General features: G+C 33.6%; 2 protein-coding genes across 10 annotated transcripts; both read left to right on the top strand.

Moving 5' to 3' along the window:
* The first annotated feature begins 5601 nt into the window (after positions 1-5601).
* LOC142518664 (F-box protein At4g00755-like) lies at positions 5602-9253 on the top strand. Of its 5 annotated transcripts, none has more exons than XM_075621459.1 (6): positions 5602-5824; positions 6446-6594; positions 7401-7823; positions 7925-8085; positions 8284-8402; positions 8781-9250. In XM_075621459.1, exons 2-6 carry the CDS (start codon positions 6453-6455, stop codon positions 9064-9066), a joined length of 1131 nt encoding a protein of 376 aa, XP_075477574.1. In that variant the 5' UTR covers positions 5602-5824; positions 6446-6452; the 3' UTR covers positions 9067-9250. The 5 variants fall into 5 exon arrangements, with proteins under 5 accessions (XP_075477574.1, XP_075477575.1, XP_075477576.1 ...); XM_075621460.1 differs by having other exon boundaries at positions 5631-5824; positions 6430-6594; positions 8781-9251; XM_075621461.1 differs by having other exon boundaries at positions 5634-5784; positions 8781-9251.
* An 851-nt stretch (positions 9254-10104) lies between these two features.
* LOC142519421 (F-box protein At4g00755-like) lies at positions 10105-14065 on the top strand. Of its 5 annotated transcripts, none has more exons than XM_075622431.1 (6): positions 10105-10240; positions 10847-10988; positions 12059-12481; positions 12811-12980; positions 13062-13180; positions 13656-14065. In XM_075622431.1, the coding sequence occupies exons 2-6, from the start codon at positions 10862-10864 to the stop codon at positions 13894-13896; spliced, it is 1080 nt and encodes a 359-aa protein (XP_075478546.1). In that variant the 5' UTR covers positions 10105-10240; positions 10847-10861; the 3' UTR covers positions 13897-14065. The 5 variants fall into 5 exon arrangements, with proteins under 5 accessions (XP_075478546.1, XP_075478545.1, XP_075478548.1 ...); XM_075622430.1 differs by having other exon boundaries at positions 10839-10988; XM_075622433.1 differs by having other exon boundaries at positions 10111-10296.
* The last annotated feature ends 9950 nt before the right edge of the window (positions 14066-24015 follow it).

Here is a 24015-nt window from a genome sequence, read left to right as displayed (position 1 = left end):
CACTGAGAATGAGAAGAGATTTATTTAATTTTTGACTACCTTGATGTTTGCAAATTGCTAATTATCTCACCTCTAATTTCCCGTTTAAAATAAACCAGCAAAAAATGAAATAAAACAAAGGAATCTGAACTTCATCTCTTAAGCTCAATATAATTCAAGTGGCCTCTTTAAGTTTAATAAATCAAGAAAAGTTCCAATTATCATCCAGCAATATTTTGCATTGAATTTGAGTCAGTTTTATAGAAAAAGAATTACATAAATCATATACAATTCATTGGTAAATTAAATTAGATTTAGAAACTTTGGGCTATAAGCAGCTTTTGCCCATTATTATGAACAAAAACTTGAGGATTGACCAATTTAATTCCTTCCGGCTGAATACGATTCAAAAATATTTTTTTTATTAATTTATTTTTTAAATAACTTGTTTATGTATATGATGTTGGAATTTAATTGGCTTAATGAATGAAAACTAAGCAAAAAAAATTTAAGAAAAACTCGAAATGATGAAACGTGCATTAGAGACACTGGAGCGTCCAAAAAAGAGAGTCCCGAGAGCAGCCCGGAAAATTCCAGCAGCAACGGGAGCGCTGTGTCTGCCATTCAAGGGCACCCTAGCGCCCCTAAGTTTGCCAGAAAAATTCCAGGCAGAAAGGTGCGCGCTGGAGCGGCCCAAAATGGCCGTCTTTTTGGCCGCCCCAACGACAACGCACTGGTTCACGAACTTGGATGTTCAGCTTCGAGTTTTTTAGGCATCCATTCATCCTAATGGTGTCTTATGATGCTTCCTTTGTGTTTTATGGACCAAAAGATACTCATATGTATGGAAAAACAATCCCTTTCAGAATAATAACATCAAATAGAGATAATTAGATAATTTGAATCTAATTTTTAGAAGAGAATTCTACAAAAATATTTGATATTGATTGTCTTCTTCTTTCTTCTAGAAAAAAGAGAATATATCATTTCATGGTTACGAAATTGTGATTTGTAGTGCTAATATCACAAGTTGAAAGTCGTCTTAAGATTGGAACTTGGACATAACTCAACCTCAAAAGCTAGCTCAAGGGGAGAGGATTGTCCAATGACATATATACAACTCCAAGGTCATTTATCCAACCAATGTGGGACAATTAACACACCCCTCTCACGCCCAGGAATGAACATCTGGAGCGTGGAGTTTACAAATGACCCAATTATGGGCAGAACGGGTGGCCTAACTATAGGCAGTCCAACACATAACGGTAGAACCCGGACTCTGATACCATCTTAAGATTGGAACTTGGGCCTAACTCAACCCCAAAAGCTAGCTCAAGGGGAGAGGATTGTCCAATGCCATATATACAACTCCAAGGTCATTTATTCAACCGATGTGGGACAATTAACAAGTCGTTGTATTTTGAGAGACGATTCCATATCCCGTGAACACCAAGTGCGAGATAAATTCGTCTTAAGAACAAAGAGATATATCTTGATTCCACTTAAAATTTGATAAAACTTCTTTTGAGTATCGTCATCTTCAGATTGCAGGATCTCGTGAATGGTTTATTGGAGAATCCATACCAACAATGTCAAGACGAATTTTCTTTGATTTTCAAAGCGGTTCTCCTTGATGACCCGCACATGCATAAAAGGCTTGTTCCAGTGTCCTTGTTCTTCTTTTTGTTTCATGAAGCTGAAGAAAAGCAAGTCGAGGAGAAGAAAGAAGAAGCCAAAGCTGAGTAATGAATTCGTGATTCTATGCAGATAGAATTTTATAATGGAACGTTGTCAGAATTTCTGGTATGTCAATGAAGATGCTGGTAATAAATCATTTTTTGTTAACAATTACATTGAATACAAGATGGTGGATACACATCCTATTATAGATCAAGTCAATGAATTATGGCAAAAACTTGTTTGAGACGGTCTCACAGGTCGTATTTTGTGAGACGGATATCTTATTTGGGCCATCAATGAAAAAATATTAATTTTTATGCTAAGAGTACTACTTTTTATTGTAAATATCGGTAGGTATGACCCGTCTTACAGATAAAGATTCGTGATACCGTCTCACAATAAACCTATTCATGAATTATATGATATAGCCACCGTGTGTGCCGTTGCTCACTCAGTGCAGGTAATTTTTGAAACTTTTCAAGTTTCCACCATCATTGGTAAATTTCTGCTTTCTTAGAAAGATTATCAAAGGGAATTAAAGCTGAGAAGAAATATATTTATTTTGGTGAACTTCTTCAAGGGAACCAAATTGAGAACGAAAGTCTCAAATGAGATGATCCATTTTCTTTAGAGAATGAGGTGTGAAAAAGTGGAAAGCCTTCCTGAGAGTTCCAAGATAAACCATGGAAAGTTCAAGAAGAGATAAATTCAACGGAAATAAAAATGGCAAGAAGAAAAATGACTAATGCCATGTGTGTGTCACGCCAAGTCATTACACCCGACCCTAAGGGACATAAAAATGTTTATCAAACAAATTTTGTGGATAATAACTTTGTTGCCATTTTAGCCAAAATACTAGGAATACGGGATTATGCTAAACACATGAATATAAGAAAGTCCATTCAAGTAGTTCCGATGTTCAAGAAAATTCTTGAAACTTAGGAAACATAAAATCGGAATTGGACTCAATAACTTAAATTTGGACTATGAATTGGAAAATATAAATCGGGATTGGACTCAAAATCAAATGAGATATACGTTAAATCACAATTGGTTTCAATATATTTATTGGAAAGTTATATAATTCCTTAAATCGGACAAAATGATATATCATATTCCTTGATGATAGTACAAGATATGAGATATATCTTGCGAAATTAAAGATGAAGTATTAGTGACTTCTGATAGACATAAGAATGATGTATAAATTATATATAATGTGTTATATATGTTGTGATAAGTTACAATATTATCAACTGTTTGATTCTAGTTGAAATTAGTAAGTTGTGTATGTACAAAACATTGAATTTACAAGATATTAAATATTGAATTAAGTTTTATAGGCTTTTATGCTTAAAATTCAAATTGTAAAATAAATTCAAGATTTCAAGTTTAAATTTTGTAAGCAAACACGCTTAAATCTAAATTTTCAAGAAATTTAAAATCTTGAATTTAGATTTCTAAGCTATAACGCTTAAAATTTGGAAAACTTGGAAGTTTAGACACAATTATTGTCAAATTTGAGGATAATTATAAGATTTAAATTCCTTAAGCAAGAACTCTTAAATTCAAACTTAACAAGATATAAAAAAATTTGAATTTGGATTTCTAAGAGAATTGTGAAGTTATAGTGACCCAAAACTTGTAGGAGAAGCCATATTGTGAGTAAAAACATTCTTAAAAAGAAAAAAAACGTAAGAAAAATGATATAATTCATTTTCAATATGTCACAAAGTCAAATAAATAATTCTAAGTGAGGGGTACTTTATCTAAGGTAGAAATATTATGTTAAAATGCAACAAGAAATTGAATGGACAATGGTAAGTCTTGATATTTACGTCGAATATATAATACCATGTTAAACTTGATCTTCAGTTCCTGTTATCATTTTTTATTAAGTGAAATCATAAAATAACTTAACAGATCCATTGTAAAAAGCTTTGGATAGAGATAAAGTATATAGCTTGTCAAGAAGAATGAGCTTAAAATCTATATAATAAAATTTCCATAGTAGCAACCAAACCTTGTTAATTGGAAATCTCAAAATCTTAGTTCAATGAGACAACTAAATTTGAGAACTTGTGCTATTACTTGGGAATTATTCTCTTCTCAGTTCTTAGGACAGAAAATATTGCTTCTTACAAATGTAGTGAGGATCAGTTGTACTTTTAGTGGTTCCTTGCTTGTAAAACAGAATTTGTAGGATACTCTTAAAATGATAATATCTATGTAAGTGTGAGGCACAATCCTTCTCAATGAAATATGAAACCAAGATGTGTTTGATGATCATAATGGACACATCCATAATACCAAAATAAAATGATAGAAAAGTTATTGTTTAGGTATTGTTGCTTGATTTTACAAAAACTGCAAAGAAATTCAAGACATCGTATTCATTTCGTGGTTTAGTAAATCTGATAGTGTTTTACTAAAGAAGGTTCAAAGCCAAAAGCTACAACTCCCGATGCGATAATTTTTCGTGTACACTCTATTTTCTACATCACGTGCATCATACGTTAATTTCATTTATGTGGGAGATTGTTGGAATTTAGTCGTCTTAATGAATGGAAATTAAGGAAGAAAATGAAGAAAAACTCAAAGCGATAGTACCAGAGAAAAAATAGAGCTCTGAACATGTATTAGAGACGCTGGAGGCCCAAAAAAGGGTGCCCCAGCGCTTCAAGAGCTGCCTAGAAAATTACAAGAAGTAAGGGGCTCGTTGGGGCGGCCATTTAAGCTTCCTGGCATCCCTAAGTATGCTTGGAATTTCCAAGCAAAAAGGTGCACGTTGGGATGGCAAAAAAAGATATCCCAGCGCTAGGCGCATTGGTTCACGAATATGAATGTTAAGCTTCGAGTTTTTCAGAAATTTATTCATTTTAATAATGTCTTATGGACTAAGAGACACTCATATGAATGGAAAAAAGCACCTCCCTTCAGAATAATAACATTAAAGATAGATACTTAGATCATTTGAATCTAATTTTTGGAAGAGTACGCTGTAAAAACATTTGTATTCATATTGAGAGTCTTATTCTTCTTTCTTCTAGATAAGAGAGAGTTTATATCATTTCATGATTATGGAGTTCGTGATTTGTAAATTTACTCTCACAAATTAGAAGTCATTATATTTTGGGAGGCGATTGTCATATATCCCGTAAGTATCAAGTGTATAGAAAATTATCTTAAGGACAAAATGATATCTCTTGCCTCGACTTAATTTGTTAACATCCCTTTTGAGCATTGCAATATTCAGATTGCTAATCTCGTAAACGATTTATTGTAGAATCGAAAAAATATTAAAATATTGATCTCAATATGTTATAATTCGGTTCAATGATCCGATATATCAAATCCAATATTTTACATGATTGTTTTGTTTCTATTATTCCCACAATCTGAACCAGCTCGATCCAGTTCGATGACATCCCTAATTCAATGCGATAATATTTTTCTACATTATTTATTCTAAATGGTCGAAATGTGATTAAACTTCCATGATGACGTGGGAGAATAAATAACATATGTGAAGCCGGGAAGGGGAAAGTCGGGACTGGAAAACATATTTGTTTATTCAATAACAGGAAAGAAATTTAAATATATATATTAATTACAAATGATTTATCTCATCGTCGTCTAAATTGGTCGAATAAGTAAACGTATAATCAAAATATAATGAGTTTAGTTTCTTCATTAAAATTTTTTCGATGGAATCTGTTGTATAAAGTTTGTATAATATGATTGGGTAGGTCTCTTGTGAGACGTGTCAACACTACCGATATTCACAATAAAAACTAATACTCTTAGCATAAAAGTGAATATTTTTTCATTGATTACTCAAATAAATGATTCGGATCACAAAATACGATTTATAAGAAACAAGTTTTGTCAATATGATTTATTGGATTGACCGATTGAGCAAATATAGTAATTTAAATTATATTATGAAAATAGATATGCATAATTAGATAACATGGAATCTGGCCTCCAACCAAGTGAAAGAGAATCATGATCTTTGCCTTCAAATGTCCCGATTGAACTTGTAAACCTAATGCAATAATTTATTGGACCCAAAACGCTCGAGTTCCATCTTTACTCAATCCCCTTTTCTCTCCGTCGATAAGCGTATGATTTTGTACTTAAGCCCACGAGTTATCTAGAGAAGGTGTTTTTCCCTTACCTTTTATGCGTTTTTCGGGGTTTATCTGGGTGTCGACCGGCGTTGTGATTATTGGAATGAATTTTGAATAGTTGTATCGGGGTTGCTGTATGTGTATGAATCTTTTAATTCGTGTTTGGCTTCATTGGATTCGGTGGGTCTTTGTTCTTGTTGGGCGATTCGACGAATTCGATCGATTTTTAAAAAAAAATTAAAATTGTGTTACTCTGACTCTTGATCAGTTCATCATTGGATTTCGCTTCTTTTTATGCGAAAAGATTGAAGCTTTGTAGGCGAAATGGAAAATTTCTTGATTTCTTTGGAAATTTTGTTCAATCATTGAAGCCCTGGCGTGATGACTCTAGCTTGATTGGTTTTTATTGGAGCCAGAGTAACCATATACTTGGGGCTTTTTTTCTTTTTGGGTGGCGGGAAGATTAGTCTACAATTTGCAATGCTTCGCTGATTATTCACGTATGATTTACATTTGAAGAAAAAATGGGATTAAACAGATTTATTATACTTTGGATGGACTGTTCTCACTCTCTCTATTACTCTGGTTTTGTCAATTTTCTAACATATGAAAATGTTAAGCTGAGATGATGATTCAGCTTTTCAAAATTTCAGTAAAGTGATGGATCTTGAAAAGGTGGAGATTAAAATTGATTTCTTGCAATGCCTTGAGACCGACATGTCCTTACATATCATGAGCTTCTTGGATGATCCTGTGGATATAGTTCGTGCAAGTGCTACCTCACACTTTTGGCGCCAGTTCGGTGAGCAGTACAAGTTAATAATCTGAATTTCTGTTATAATGGTTGGCTTTGTATGTGTTTCTTTTCTTGTGGTTACAGTCCTTGCTTATAATATGAGTAGGATGCACGATGTCTCACTGATTGTTTTGTTGGCGTACCGAATGCACCCATACGGTTACAAAACACACATGCATGTTTACGAATGAGCATTATGTCTTTAAATGAGATATCTTTCTGTCTCATTTTCACAGCTGATATTAATGTTTCATATCATGACAAATGTTAAATGCTGGATTGTACAAATGTTAAATGCTGGATTGTACAAATGTTAAATGCTGGATTGTATGAATAGGGAAGAGAGAAATGATCATTGGACATGATTTACATGGTTCGATCATGAATCATACTTCCGTATACGATAATCAAATGTCTGAGAACCAAATCATTGTCTCTTGTTTTGAATAAAACCACCACCTACTTCTCTAGGTGGTATCTCTGACTACAAACACCATTCTTCCGCTTTAGTGGCCATGGATCCAAGGAACCATTAACGGTTTAAGGTCTCCAAGTAATAAAATGAATGGGGTGAAATTGAAAGCGTGAAGAAGCCATATTGTTTTACAAGAAGTCAACACAAATATTTGGACTCTGCAGCCTACGATTCATCTTGTGAGAATACAAATAAAAGAATCACTCATTTTTAATGAGGAATTATGTATAAATCTTTTAGTAATGTTAATTAATTTTTTTCTTTGAGTTATTACCATTTCAATAACTTGTTTAGCATGTGGCATCCTCATTTTTCACAATGACTCTTGTTTTTCCAGTAGTTACAAATGGACTTGCGAAAAAATTATGCTTGAAATATTTCCCACAACTCGCCAACATTGTTGGTATCATTAAAGAGAGTGGAGAATCAATAGATTCGGTTGAGGAAGAGATGAATGATGCCATGGAATGGAAGATTCTTGAACGTGATCACCAGGCTTATGCTTCTCTACACCAGGCTCTCACAAAATCAAATGTTTCTCCTAAAGATTGCATATCAAATGCTATTAGCGCGTCCAGCACTGATAATTATCCCGATGAAAGTGTTGTTAATACTTTGAATCCGAGGGACAGATTTATCCGGCGAGCATCATACTGGTCAAGTAAAGGACAAAGTAATCCTGCTGTCCCGGAGTCATTAATATATAAACTGCGGGACGGTATTTGGGTTATTACTGAAATTGATATCCAACCTTTTGAAGGTAATTAAGCTTAACTTTCTCGTATTTGTTTCTTTGTTCAATTTTAACTTGTTTGATATTTCTAATTCAATTGCATGTACAATATTTTGTTGGATCTTCAGCTTTTTTCCAGGCTGGAAAACCTATATACTCTGCGAAATTTGTTAGATTTCGCATCGGTTATTCTAAAAACCCAAATGAGATTGAAAGGGATGCCTCCCACAAATATGCTGACGACAAGTTTTTGTGGAGTTACACTTCTCCACGGTTTCCAATGATGCAGGTTGAAGTTTTTCACATGTTCGATTTTTTAAGTCTTCGTTTACATCTTTAATGTCCTTTATGGGTAAAATCATGATTTTCGTGGCTAATCCAAAGACCAGCCTCCAAATTGTTCGTCTTATCTATGACCGTTCCTTCTCACTTCAGTAAAAAGTGGTTCCATCAAGATTCATGACCTGTTTCACTTCTACCTGAACAGGAAAATAGCTTGCAACCATTTAAGTTACCAGAACCTGTTCTTTGTATTGGTGGATATTTACAGATCGAGCTATTGGGTAGGGTTCAAACACAAGAAATGGATGGATTATTCTATATATGGTAAGTTTATCAGTATAGTACGAGACAAGCACATCTGTTTTGAATTTGTTTAGATTGATTAGTTGTTTAAAATAATCTAATTTTAGAAAGTTATTTTAAGAAAAAGCGATGTTCGGTCGAGTTATTAGCTATTAATTAGAAAAATGGAAATCGAGAAGTTGGAAATTGTCGCTTTTAGGCCTTGTATTTCATTTTTTTTTTTTGAAATACGAGTAACACTATATTGTCGATATTATTATATCCAAAAATGAATTTGTTTCTGTTTTGTAAAAAAGTCGCTCTTAATATAGTGTTGATGCCTTTCCTAAGTTAATTCTTTTGTAACCAACCTACACCTTATTTATGCAGCTCACTCTCAAATCATTTGCATGTTTGCAGCATATGTTATGTACGAGTTCTGGGCCGCCCCCTTTTTCCTGCATTCGACATAGAGCTTGTTGAACCAGACAGGAAGTTCTTATTGAAGCATTACCCAGAAAATCTTAGCTCGGTTCTGCAAGCCTCACCAAGCGACGAAATCCCTAATATGCGACGCTTTGAAGAAGAGATGCTGTGGGAGCGAATAGGTCTACTGGAGAATCTACTACGTGGGATTCAACAAGGCCCGAATAATCCCTTCCATTGGGAAGAAGATGAAGATGATATAAACGGTCTTATTTTGTAATCCAGTTAATTGGTATTTTCCCGTTTTACGTCCCTCGAATCAAGAATCGATCAGACTTTGGCAAGCTTCACCCTAACTTTTATGATTTTTACATTTTTTTTGCTACTTTTCTTGTGAATTAGAGCCTGTATATGGTGTTCAAGCGCGGTTTTACGAGGTTCTATTACGGCTGTCTTGAAAATAGTTGATTACAGATATATTCACTTCGGAGGAATTTAACTAATAGAGATGCAAATCATTTGAGAAATTTGTACTAATAAACGATTTTGTGACAAAGTGAAGTTTAACCACAATTTCTGAAAAAAATATAATGCGCTATCCAAATTCCCCAAAGAGTGCTGTTTTTAATTATCGAAACCCATTATTCAATTTTGGGTTTTTGTGAAATATCATATTTTTCACAAAACAGCTAACCTTAGTTTTTCTATATCACATGGCTGATCGAAGATGAGTATGTTTTGTCGATTAATTTATATTTGTAGTGAAAAATAATAATTTAAATATAAAAATTATATTTTTTTATGAATCAAGTTTGATTGGAAATATATCTCACAAAATTGATCTACGAGTTTTCTTGATCTTAAGATTATGTTTGTTAATCAATCCTATTAGCTTAATCAAATCAAATCATCAAGATTTTAAAGATAAAATTAATTATTATTGATTTCTTCTAATAATTAATAATAACTTCGAGTGCAAATCTAATGAAATTTTCGAGGATATGGGCCGTTGAGATTCTCGTAAAGGTGTATTTTTCATGTGACAAAAACTTATGTAAGACGGTCCACAGGTCGTGTTTTGTGAGACAGATATCTTATTTGGGTCATCCATTAAAAAATATTACTTTTTATGCTAAGAGTATTACTTTTTATTGTGAATTTCGATATAGTTAATTCATGACACAGATAAAGATTCGTGATATCGTCTCGCAAAAGACTTACTATTTTCTTGTTTATATTACACAAATAAATGTGTTTTTTTTATTGTTTTCAAAAAGCAAAAAAACTAAATATATGTTGCAAAAAATGAAAACAAAGTAGAAAAGGAAAGAAAAGAAAACGAATTGAACAGAATCAAACGACAGAAAACCGGACCGAACTCAGCCACCTCTTCATACCGTTTTCTAACATTCACACTCATTTCTCCTGCAGGGCCCTTCTAACCTGAGACGACAGTAAGTTTTCTTTCTCATTTTTTCCCCCGACGTTTCCCAGTTTTAGAGCTCGCTTCGTACGTATTCTAAACTGGAGTTGTAAAATTGTTGTCTAATTTAGCCCATGTTAGAAGAAAATAATTCAAGAATATGCTCCTAGCTTTTTCTCCTGTTTTATTTCGTAAATTCTGCGAGTTTAATTTTGGAGTGCTAAAGTTTTGTGCAGAAGGTTGAAACTTTACGGAAAAAATGTTACTTTTAATCGATGCATTGAAATTCTAGTTCCTTGTTTGCTTAATGTTGACTGGATTAATTGTTATTGATTCTTGATATGGGCATAAGAATAAAGATTTTTAATACAAGAGTAAAGATTTGAAAGTTTCGAAGTTTTTCTGGGGATTATTGAAAGTTCTGTTTTCTTTCACGCTTTCAGAATTTTTAGCAGAAGTTTATGCTAATGCATTGTGTAAATTATAAGATCGGAGCCCATTTCATGCCATTCCTCCTATTTTTTTATCAGCCATCTTTGAATAACATCTAATTTTATTTGATTGCTATATTGGCGTTGTAATATAAATCTATAGTTTTCGAATAGAATGATGATTCTGAACTTTATTAGCCTGGCAGAGTGTATAACTCTAGATGGAGAGCCGGATAAATTTTGTGGAGTGCTTGGAGACTGATGTGGTTTTGAGTATCCTGAAATTCTTGGATGATCCATCCGACATCATTCGTGCTACTTCAGTCTCACGCTCTTGGCAACATTTTGGTTAGCTACATTTATTGTACCGAAACGATTCTTTCCTTTTCAGGAATATGATCATTAATCGTGTCGCATGACGCTGGTTTTCACTAGATTTGGTTTTTCGTTATCTCATCTACTCTTCTCATCTGTCAACAATCTTGTGGGCCATCAATTTGAAGTTTTTCTATGCTTTTGTTTTGTTTTTTTGCTATTGTACATACTACTTTTGTATTATTTTTTCATGAATGCTTTAATTAGTTACTCTGTATACAACGGATATAAAATACGTGTAGGACATTTCCTGGTTAGAACATGCCTATTTTTGGATTTCAGATTTTTTTTCTTTCTCCATGTGTTTTTTGTTGTCTGTAAAGTCCAAAAAATTAAGAATTTTCTTCATCTCTTTTGTTGCACTTAATAGCTTTATACGGTTCTCGAGTTTTAAGATTTTTCAACTCGAAGATATTAACGAGTTTCTTGATGGCAGCGCTCTTAAATATCCGATATATTTACGATGCATTAGTTTTCTCCTGCTCAATACTCAGTCCAGAACATTGACCGTTCTGTCTCTCTATCCTGGGTATATATACATCGTAAGATGTCCTTACCTTTGGATTAAACACAGCTTCAATTACCCAGAATATCACTCCATTTACGTTGAAATTGTTACTGATCACTCCATTTACGTTGAAATTGTTACTGATCAATCATCAATCAAAACTGTGCAACAAGCTTCCTGTTTGAACTTATCATGCGTGTGATATCCAACATCGGCTGTTATATATATTAATCTGGAGTAGTGTGGCACATGCTTATCCTATTGTTGGTTACATCTAAATTAAATCATGTGAGATACATTCCAACAACATGACTTGTGATAGCATTTACTCAAGCAAATCATTTCATCACACTCTGTTCTATTTCAGTACAGTAATCTTCGTGACCGTCCTGGTTGGTTTTATGTCGTTGAATTGTTTGGTTTGTACTTTTATTTATTCTATGTAAGATTCAGTTCTTTTCCTTTTTGTACTCTAAAAAAGGTAATTGAACTGTACAAAATGGGATACCAATGTGATTATTGTTATCTATGGCAGTGATTGCAAATAGCATTTGCAAAAATCTATGGCTCAAAAAGGTTCCTTCATTTTACTATGTTGACCATGTGGTTGAAGAAAAGAGAGGACGGAATATATGCATGTATGTAATACCGATGAATCCCATCAACTGGGAGATTCTTGAGACGGAGCACAACATATATTCTACTCTCCTTCAGGCTCTGGCCAAACCTGTGATTGCTCGAAAGGAATGTGTATCATATGTAGTTGGTGCTTCTAGCACAGATACTACAACGGTGCAAAATATTGTTAATGTTCTGTCACCCACTGACAGATATGACTGGGGTCATTCCTACTGGTCAAGTAAAGGACAGAGTGATCCTAACATGCCTGAGTCTATTTTATTCAAGTTAAATGCCGATGTTTGTGTTGTTAGTGAGATTGGCATACGACCATTTAAAGGTAAGTTCTGTAAGGCTGCTTATTTTTTTCTCATCACTTCCTATTAGTGGCACAGTCATTTAACGTGGGTAGAACGAAACTAAAACTATAAAACTTTAGGGGGTTATATCATATTTTTGTTTATTGTTATATCAAATTTTTGTTTATGTATAATACAAAAAACACATTAACTATTTACTATATTGAAAATAAGGAGTGGGGTGATGCCCCTGCCGGCACCGTTACCGCCACTGTTTCCTGTATTGATTGAGCTGGAACGAAACAAATATGTTTTGACAAATGAAACATAGATGATGCTAATCATTTCTTTCTTGCGTGCTGTCATTCAGTGTCATGGGAACCTGGAAGTCCCGTGTATTCAGCCAACTCTGTGCGATTCCGCATGGGCCATCCTAGGTCCATAGCACAATTGGAATTTGGCAATTGTCTTCAGCCATTTCAGTTTAATGCGGACGATTATATATGGACGTATACTTCACCCAAGTTTGCTATGACACAGGTATTATATGGCTGCGTATGCTACTTTCCCTTTGTTTTCCTCTTCAACCATCCTTTTCTTATGATTTTCATCTGTGAGAAGGAATCTTGCATTCAAGTATTTGAGTTCCCACAACCTGCTGTATGCGTGGGTGGTTATCTGCTGATCGAGCTATTTGGTCCGACTAAGAGGCAAGAAACTGATGGATTATTCTATATACGGTGAGTCATGTCGACTTGTCCTTTTCTTCCTCCTCTAAATATACATTATTTCTTAGCCGTTTTGGTATGCCATAGAGATGACAATTAGTAACAATAAACCTTCTTTTTTGTCCTAATAAAACATTAACTGCTAAAATATAAAAATAAAATTTGAGTTAAAAACTTTTAACAAAATTGGCTTGATTCTTGCCAACGCAATCCGCATCACATTTCAATGAGTTGTTATTGAATGGTTAATTAGTGACCTTTGTTACCTAATACTCTACTAACATCCCCACGTAAATGATGTATTAAAGTATAAACTTATCGTTGAGATTTGAGACACTTCCCGAAGCCCTGGCTTTAGAGAAAATCCCATAAATTCTTAAATGTTGAGTGCAATTAGGCTCAAGGGATCTTACAGTCCTTTCTTTTACTGGCAATATTAATCATACCATCATGCTCTAGCTTTTCATTAATCTTTGCCATGTTTCAGTTTGGGTTACATTAGAGTTCTCGGGGATCCACTGCCACCCGTGTTTTTACTCAAGATGGACGCATCTGGAAATCTCGTGCTTAAGTACAGTCCTAACACCCTCGAATCATTTCTGCGAAACCCTTTTGTCGGTAAAGTGCAAACAGTACATCAACCCGAGGATGACACAATGAACTCACCTCGGCTGCAGGCGTTGTTGCCCAGATTTCTTGATGATTTTGATGAAGATGAAAACGAATAGGAATCAAGTAAAGTAGTTGAACTTGGATATTTGTTTTGTGTTAATATCTAATACTAGGAAACTCCAAAAAATCTCCGAACCGATATTGCCAGCTTCCCTTGAACGAGCATAAACCAACAATTTTTGTCGATAGAGTTATTTATAACAAGAATCGATTCTTCTGTTTTTCTTTCTTTTTGAAATCCATCCTTTAGATCATTTATCAAATTAAATATTTCCCTCCAAATCATCCAACAATCCAAGCGCAACCTAAAAATTTCTACATATATATGGCTACCAATATATTTTACAAATGTTTTTTCTAATATAATATCACTCAGTTTATATGTGGAAGAAAATATCTTATAATGTTAGTGCACATGGTTTGGCCTACAGAATTGTTGGTCTGGCTTGAGTTCTTTGTTTAATTAATAACACTAATAACTGTAGTTGTTTTCGCAGCCATATGGAAAGCATTAAGTTAATTTTTATATTTTGTAAGTATTTGTTTCTTTGCGATTTTTTTAATATATGATATCGAATTCTAGTTTTAGCTGTGTATTATTTATTTTTTTGAAGTCTTGGTCATTTTACAATGAAAGTGTTGGCGTGACACATGTCAGCACCACGTTAGTACTACATCAACGTCATATTATCACTAGCTCTGATTAAGTACAAAAATTGAGGAAAAAAAAGAAAAAGGTAATTGACTAAGCCCAAAATTTGACAACATAGATGATCAAAATTAGGGATAACAATGAGGACGAGTCTAAACCCAGACCCGTATTTAACCCGCTTCAGATTTCTCTCGTTATCATTTTCAATCAAAATCACAAAAAGATAACTACACAAAAAGAAATTTGGTTTTTGTCTTGTATTTTTGTCTCTTTGCAATTTGGTTCTCTATGTTGTCAAAATTTATGTTTTAATATGTTATTTTCGTTTTTTTTTGACAATTTTAGTTTTTTTCTGATTTGGTGTGACATCAAATGCATTGTTGATGTGATACTGATATATATATTACCGGTTCTAACACTCCAAATAAAAAAACTAAAATTAACAAAAATAAAAAGATATATGATCAAAACTAAAATTTGATATCACATAAGCCAACCGACATATGGCAGAACTTATAATAATATTGCTTCTTGAAGAGATATTATATATACAATTACACGTACGTATAATTTTCATTTGCGTGAGACGTTTGACTTAATGTTTTTGCCTTACATCATATTAAAATATTCATGAAAGAGTAAGTACGAAGACAGAGACAGCACGACGCAGCAACTAGCATAGCCAAAACTTATAGGAAGTAAAACTTTTTCAAGAAATAAAGAAGTAAAATCACATTTTTCAGTGGATTTGTATATGTTTTTTTATAGGTTATCATATGTGTAGCCTGAGGTTAAGAAACGAGATTCCATCGAACTCTTACATATTTTTAGTGGTTGATTCGGCGAATTATGTAAGATTTCTGGCTCCGAGGACATCGTTTGATCCGTAGGATGGAGATTCAACGAATGTTGGAGGAACAACAACAGAAGAAGAAACTTTGAACCTTTTACTCCTCGAAAACTCATCCTCGATCCCAGGACTCATCACTGGATCCGGGCTACTAATCCTGCATCCGGACATCATCTGATCCCCCCAGAAACCTAGTTCATTTATGCCGTAAAGCTCTCCTGTATCCGATCCATCCGAATTATCCAAACCGTGGTGTCTGAAACTGCCCCATTCGTTGCTGTAATCCGACATGCTCGAGCTCTCCCAAGAAGATTGTTCCTTACAAAGAGGTGGCAGAATGACACTTGGTTGCACAATTTTTGGATCAATTTTCATAATATCATCAGGATAAGGGTTTTGGTTGTATTGATTGTACCCCTTGAAGTGAAAAAGATTTGCAAAAGCGAAGTGGTCGCTTACCCGGCTCTTATTCGGCTTGTTCTCGGATTTTCTAGCCATGATGGACTGCAGATTCTTGCTTAACTTGGCTTTTAAAGATGAAAAACTAAGCCCATGTTTGGTATCTACGTGATCAGTGCTTAAGCCCGTGTTCGAGTTATTGTATTCTGGATTGTCTGTCTTGAGATTCGTTGCAGCGAAGTTCGTACGCGCGTTTTCTCCACGGAGGGCACGAGCCGCCTCATCATAGGCATGAGCAGCCTCTTCAGGTGTATCGTAGGTTCCGAGCCACAAGCGTACTTTTTGAGAGGAGTCTTTGATCTCGGCTACCCATCTGCCGGATGGCCTTTGCCTTACACCCACAAATCGACGTTGCTGTGTCGTCGATTTTGTTCGTTTCGGCTTGTTCGTGTGGCTCGTGGCTACGACGGATTTTGTAGCTTCACATTCAGCCATGAGTACACACAAAATTTGTTATGTTATATATATAAGGGCTTTGTTTGTGAAGTTTAATTAGCGAATATATATATATATATACATGCATGAAAGAGAGATTGTGCCAATCCGTGTCTCTATTTATCCTAAACCAGTTCAAGAATGTCGTGTAAATTGCATTTTGATCCAAGTAAAGTAAATTTTTAAGCCTAAATAAAGAAAATATATATTAAAAAAGGGCTAAATTATTGCAATCAGTTCTCCTCTGTACTATTGATTTTTGTTCATATCTTGATTAACCCTTTACTTTGTGATTGATTAATTTAATCCCAAATTCTTATCACTTTGGCTTGATATTCAAATGCGTGACTAACGAAAACTCCCACTAAAAAACTTTATTTGCTACCAACGGACACAAATAAACTATAAACAATTTATTCATTTCACCAAACAAGCGTGTACGCGCGCGCGTATATATACATAAATGCCTCTACTCATGGTGATTGCCTATGGAAACAAAAATGAACTTTATTTATTTTTTTAATTTCGCCTCAAAGACAATCCATTTATATGTAAACAATTAATGTAATTAGTTCATCCAATATTTATCAGTAGATTTTTATATTCAAAGGAGTTATATTATTTACACTCCATAATTAATATATATCGTAAATACGCATAAAGTGGAGTGCAAATAACATTGACCTGATAAAAACTTAGAACAGAACTTTTGATATTAGATCTCAATTCAAGAATTTTTCAAGATTAATATAATTTCGAGTAATTCTTTTGTCTGACAGTCTCACGAATCTTTATTTGTGAGACTAGGTCAACCCTTCCGATATTTCACAATAAAAGGTAATACTCTTAGCATAAAAAGTAATATTTTTCCATGGATGATCCAAATAAGAGATCCGTCTCACAAAATATGATCCGTGAGATCATCTCACACAAGTTTTTGCCATGATTAATGTGGGGATAACTCAAATTAAAATACATGGTTTTTTGCTAATTAAGATGGAATGATATGTGGGGCTCCAAACCAGCGTAACGTGTCCTTTGTGGTGTTTGTTTCCTAATTAGTAATTAATCGTACTTTTAATGTTTAAAAATATGGGATTCATTAAAATTTTAAATAGCAATTGAAAAAGCATTTTGTCAAATTGTAGCTTTGGATTCCTATAATAATTGAGCAGGCGGATTTGTTTGCTTTGCATTTGATATATTTTTAAGTATATGCGTGTGAAAAGATTGTTAGCGAAAATTTCAAAATTTAAGGAAAACAATCAGTTAACTTAGCAGAAAATAATATTGTTGGGTCGTAGTAATCAGTTAAATTAGTTATAAAATTTTGTCAAAATATGAGTTTTTATCTATAAAATAAAATATGATTTGTTTTATGTTATACCAAAGTGTTATTCAATTTCTACTTTTGTGCAAGATTGTAGAAAATTATCACGCGATCTTCTAAATTCAAAACAAAATATATGGAGCCCACTGATCGTCTCGTATGAAATTACATATGGACACTTTCGATGTAACATAGATTTAGCCATAAAATACATTAAATCATATTCTCTCGAAAATTTTGGATAGACGATCGTATAATTAAAATCGCGTTAAAAGATGGTTGTGTGTAATGTGGCGATTAATTCACTCTAAGTTATTTGGTAAGTTGTGCTTAATTGAAACGTAGAATTTTGTCTTTAATTAATGTTAGGTTGCATGCAAATTCTTCTGAACTTCGATAATTTCATAGTTAAAAGAAATTGACCGTCACATATCGGGTATTAACTTGAGTACAAATGAGCAAAGTTCGGTTAAAACCGAAAAAACTGACCACATATAAAAATTTTGTCGGTTTTTCGGTCGATTACAGTTTTAAAAATTATAAAATTCGATTTTTCGGTTCGGTTGATGGGGAACCCAAATCGGGCCGACCATATTTAATTAAATAATAAATATGAAGTTTTTAGGAAATCATTTTTGGGGTAATGATTTACTTGAGTGACGGAGTTTTTCATCAGTTAATCCTCAATGCATATGACATTTGTTCGTTACGTACACAAATGATGGCAAAAACTTGTGTGAGACGGTCTCACAAGTTAAATTTTGTGAGACAAATCTCTTATTTTTGATCATCTATGAAAAAATATTATTTTTTATGCTAAGAATATTACTTTTATTGTGAATATCGGTGGGATTGATCCGTCTCACAAATAAAGATTCGTGAGGCCGTCTCACAAGATATCTATTCCACAGCGATAAACTAAAGTAGCACTTTGAGTTCGCGGAGTGATAGTTACTCGCCAGTTGTCACCTTTCTTCAAATAACATTTTTATTTTGCAAAATAAATTATTAAAGTTTTTAATATATATGAATAAGAACATATGTATGAATAAGAAGGCCCGTATTTATAACTGGGCCGTATTTGACCCCAATGAAACTATAAAGGCCTTGAAACTTAGAATTAAACCTTTGATCTTTTGCTCCGATGGCCTTCCCATTCCTTTTAGATAATTTGTTTTTGTCAAATTATTATATATTAGATGCATTATTTTTCATCAAAATAGTTTGAAATCTAAACTCCATAGATCAAACTTCATTTTTAGAAAATAATTCTCTTAAGTGTATTTAAATGTGCATGAAAAGACCTTTTTTTTTTAAAAAAAAAATGTCTGACTTATATTATTTTGCTAGCTATCTAACTATACAAATATATACATGACAAGGTCATATTTTAGAAAAAAAACATTATTAGGGAGAGCCAATCTCCAAATTTTCGCATTTTTCATCACAAATATTGTTGTATGTGTTAAAATATACGTAAATAATTAACCCTACCACACTTTTTTCTCGGGATACTTCACGAAAATATAATAGCGATAAATCGAGTCAACTTTATATTTTTTTAAAAAATAGTGATGATAATGGTGAACAATAAATAGGGTGAATAAAATTAATTATTAAACTTTAATATTTTGATTTATGATATTTTCTGAAAATACTAACAGCGTTATTTAAAATGTTAAATGATATTATCATCGAGATCTCAAGTTTAAGACGAATTCTCGAGTTTGAGACTCAATTATACGAATAATCTCCCCAAACTAAAAAAAAAATAAAAATTAAATGATATATCGATAAAGATAAATCAGTTCGGGTAACATGTACTTCGATATGCACGCCAAGTATGGGAAAACAAAACGGACCCAAGTTTTAAGGCTTCATCAGAAAGTACAAGAATGTCTTTACCAGAATCCAACTCTGAAGCTAAAGTGGACCCGAGTGAAAATGCCGAAGATTTTTTCTTCACTTTGAGTTCACATAAATGGATTATGAAGTATTTTTGGAGACATTAGTTTTACTTGAGTTTGATGTTTGTTCGTCATTTTCGGTTATTAATTGGTTTTAAAATCCCAAAACTCCTCCTTTCTTCGTAAATCTCGATCTTTGTCCTCAAGAAAATAGGCTGAAATTTGGTACCTTGTAACCCCTTGATTTTTGACATCTATGTGGTTGAGGTATGACTTGTGAAACTTTGGGCGGCCAATTTGTCTCGCAAGACCGGTCCATACATTTCTTGCACAGTTTCTCTCACCATATCAAGATCGATCATTGTTGCATTTTTGTCGGGGAGCAGATGGTGATAATAGTTTGCTCCCGGAGTCTGAGCCCCTGTATTGTAACCAGCATTCCATCATTGGAAACTTCCATCAACTCCCTGATAATCTAAGTGGGTATATCATCATACATTCTTGATTGATACAAATGATTAGTAATCGCATAGACTTGGTTGACAGGTTGTGTCGAACTCCCTGCCCCATCTGTACGCGGATATGGCCGAACTCTTCCACCTAAAGTTTCCTCCCTTTTATGTAGTGGTGTATAACTTCATTCCTGTTGTTTTGGGAGTGCGAATTCTGGGCAGTGGGGATTATCAGCCTTTGAGTTTCCTACTCCCTGGTCAAATTCATTGACTTGGTTGCTTCCCTGGTTCCCTTCTTTTTCACTTGCACTCTGCTCTTTGTTGATTGATTGGTTCGATTTACTCAATACTGTCTTCAAGCAATCAGACACAGATTTGGATCGTGCTTGTGATATTTCTTCAATTTTCATCGCAATCAACTTTTCAATCAAATGATTTGAAATATGAGCATATACCTCTAGAACATCAGTTGGATGCAAATCCAACTCCCTGGTCGGCTCTTCAGCAGCTGGTTCTTCTGTCTGCGGAGCACGAGTCTCTTCTTGGCTTGGTAGAGACTCCTCATCCCCTTGACTGACGTTTTCTTTTCTTCTTGGTGGCATAATGGTGTCCCACATGGTGTGCCAAAACTTGTTTGCACAATATTTTGATTTACGGGCGTGCCAGGTGCAAAGATGCACCGATTTGTGTAAAAACAATGAAAATCTAATTTCTAGGAATCACGACGATTATGAATACTAAATTTGACCGTTCTTTATGGTCTCCTAAACAAATACAACACCAAAACGAAAGAAAAGACAGTAGGTATTGATGAAATAAACTCCCAACATAATATGTATCAACAAATCAGTAGGAAATTACAAAGACATGAAAAATATAACAAAATAGTGCTAGAATATGTACGAGAATGCTAAAATATGACTGAAAAAACATGAAAAATCTTGACTAAATCTATGAGAATTCTGCAGGGAGTTGCCTGGAGTTTTTGCGATGTGTGTTATTCCTCTTTCTTTTCCGCCGATCTCCTCTATATTTGTACTGTGAAGTGCAGTTTATTTTACTCCCCCCATGATCCATGTTCTTCCGCTTTTTATCCCACGATTCTTCTCACTTTCTTCCCCCGATCTTCTCCCTTTCAACTTCTCGTGATCAGTTTAAATTGATATGGCTTGATCTGCTATGTTTGATGGGCTTGCATAATTTAACTGGGCCTATCTAATTTAATTTTTAGGCCAAACAATATCAAAAATTCTGTGAGATCTGTATACTTTGTTTCAGTTCTTTGGTGTGTGATTGGTTTGGTGAATGCATGAAAACATATGTGAAGCTCTCTGCAGTGCTTATGAGTTCGCACTGACTTACGAAATGTTCTCTGGCGTTCCTTAATTATCCGGCACAGATCATGTTCAAATCCACCAAGGTAAAAAAAAATACATACGTTTCCTATCCATCGATAAATCTTTTGAAGATCTCGTCCGCGAAAAAGAGTGTTTTATGCAGATATTGTCCTTTGGTCAGTTTATTTCCAGGTTTTTCGTATATGCATTTTGTCGGGAGCAACAATCATCCTAGTTATCTTGTGTATCATCCTATGTGGCACAATGATCAAAATATGATGCTTGTAAATGCTATGCAATTTATTGATATTACCATTAGCAATAGTCCACAACTTTTCATTACATGGTTTGGGATGAATAAAAGTGTGTCCATTGAAACGGCTGCTCTGTTGCCAGAAAATTGGCTTTTTTTATCTTCGAAAGTTAACATCTGAAGCCTTGGTTCTCAGAACTTGAAGAGAGTTTTGTTAAATTTATTACTTTGTGTGCTCATTAGTTAGCAATCGACTCTGAAATTTTCAGGTTTTACCGGTGATGATAATGGGAGCTTTCATTCCCTGGTTGAGACGGAAGTATGCCCTTCACGAATATATATCTGTTGTACTTCTGGTATTTGGCTTCACCCTTTTCACCTTAGCAGGCGCCCAAATATCTCCCAATTTCAGTGTGATAGGTGTGTTGTTGATATCTGGAGCATTGATTATGGATTTGGTTTTGGGAAATTTACATGAAGCTATATTTACCATGAATCCTGACACAACACAGGCGAGACACATACTACTTATATGTTTTCACGTGTATTTAATGAGACCGTCGATCCTTCATTTTCTGATTAGTCCAGTCTTTTGACAGACGGAAATGCTATCTTCCGCTCGACCCTCGTTGGGATGCCTTTCTTGATTCCACCGATACTTGTTACAGGAGAACTATTTAAGGCTTGAAGTTCTTGCTCTCAAGTAAAGAACCAGAACCATTTTTTGTTCTGATCAAGCTCAAAGAACTCTACCGAGTTAAGTTGGTATTTGTTTGCAACTATATCACCAAATCTTAAACTCCCATTTTTTAAATAACAAGACGTACTTCTGTTCATCGACAATATCTTCCGCTTAGTACACCTCCTCCATTGATTTTAAGACAGAGGAGGCCTCCGTTCATAAAATAGTTTTTTGTGATACTTTTATTAAATAGGAAGGAGTATTTTTTTAAAAAAAATTTGAGAGTATGGTATTTTTTTTATTTATTGTTATATATGTAGAAATCTTTTCTAAAAACTTGAGTTTATGTAACTGCAATTAATAGTTATACTTTTCAATAATTTCTGAAAATGTCTTTTTTTAATAATATTTTTTGAATAGCCATCCTTTTTTATTCTATACTATTATCCATTCAGTAGACGTGTTTAATATAATAAGGTGTTCAATTATAGCTTGGTTCATATCTAGATAAAAAAAAAATTCAAACCAAATTTACCATATTTATTTGGTTTTACAAAATTTCAAACCAAATACAAAAAATGAATTATTTAATCAAACAAATCAAATCATTAATTTCGGTTTGTTCTGGTTTGAATAATTAATTTTAATTTTTCAATTACATATTGAATTAATGAATGAAATATTGTAATTTTGAATAAATATCAATCGATAAAAGTTGAATAAATATTTTATTTGATCGTGAACTAGAATGATTATAAGTAAACTATCATAAATTAAAATACCATGCAAGTTACATAATTTTGCAATTTATAAGAAAACATACACTTTCAAGATTGTAATCATGTTTATTTGAGCTAAAATGTATAATAAATAAATTATCAAAGTAATTGAACTATTTACGAAGTTCAGTAGTAACTAAACACACATACTAAAAACCAAATAGAATATAACTAATTTTTTTTTAAAAAAATACCTAATTTTGTATATTAACAATGTAATCGGTTTGGATGTGTTTGGTTCGGTTTATTTTTATTCAAAACTTAAACCAAATCAATTTTTTTGGTTTGAATGATTTTAAAACCAAATCAAACTGTGATGGATAAAAAACTGATCTAAAACCATACGGTTAATTTTCTGAACACCGTAACGTAGAATCTTGACAAAATCTTCAGTTCAGCTAGTTTGATTCTTTTTCCCCGAGTTCGGTTTTTGTACATGATTTTGTTGGTTCACTTGCTTAGGAAAAAAAATAATTTGAACTAGTTTGACTTAACTACCATAGCGATCAATTTAGTTCGATGGATCGAACTCAAATGAAACACCTAAATCGTCAATAAAAACATAATTAGAATGAGATTAGGTCTCTTGTGAGATAATCTCACGAATCTTTATATGTGAGACGGGTACACTACCTATATTCACAACAAAAAATCATAATTCTAGCATAAAAAGTAATGAGTAGGTTTCTTGTGATACAGTCCCACGAATCTTTATCTGTGAGACGGGTCAACCCTACCGAAATTCACAATAAAAAATAATACTCTTAGCATAAAAAATAATACATGGATGACCCAAATAAAGAACCGTATCACAAAATACGACCTGTGAGACCGTCTCACACAAGTTTTTGCTAAAAGTAATACATTTTCATGGATAACCCAAATAAAAGATCCGTCTAACAAAATACGACATGTGAGACCGTCTCACACAAGTTTTCGACTTAGAATTAAGATAACAATGAAAGTCCACATTGCTTGATTGTCTAAAGAGAGAATTAACAAAAGCTAAACCACAAATATCCAAATAAATGTTCTTATA

This window comes from Primulina tabacum, chromosome 11, assembly GCF_025594145.1.
Source record: "Primulina tabacum isolate GXHZ01 chromosome 11, ASM2559414v2, whole genome shotgun sequence".
NCBI classification, from domain to species: domain Eukaryota; kingdom Viridiplantae; phylum Streptophyta; class Magnoliopsida; order Lamiales; family Gesneriaceae; genus Primulina; species Primulina tabacum.
The sequence above is the reverse complement of the archived record's forward strand: the minus strand, read 5'-3'. Positions and strand labels throughout refer to the sequence as shown.

Coding starts and splice junctions, on each gene's coding strand:
- LOC142518664 (XM_075621458.1), top strand. CDS start 5,929: ATGTGTATGAATCTTTTAATTCGTGTTTGGCTTCATTGGATTCG. Junction 5,973..6,445: donor GTTTGGCTTCATTGGATTCG/GTGGGTCTTTGT, acceptor TCAAAATTTCAG/TAAAGTGATGGATCTTGAAA. Junction 8,403..8,780: donor GATGGATTATTCTATATATG/GTAAGTTTATCA, acceptor GCATGTTTGCAG/CATATGTTATGTACGAGTTC.
- LOC142519421 (XM_075622431.1), top strand. CDS start 10,862: ATGGAGAGCCGGATAAATTTTGTGGAGTGCTTGGAGACTGATGTGGTT. Junction 10,989..12,058: donor ACGCTCTTGGCAACATTTTG/GTTAGCTACATT, acceptor TATCTATGGCAG/TGATTGCAAATAGCATTTGC. Junction 12,482..12,810: donor TGGCATACGACCATTTAAAG/GTAAGTTCTGTA, acceptor GCTGTCATTCAG/TGTCATGGGAACCTGGAAGT.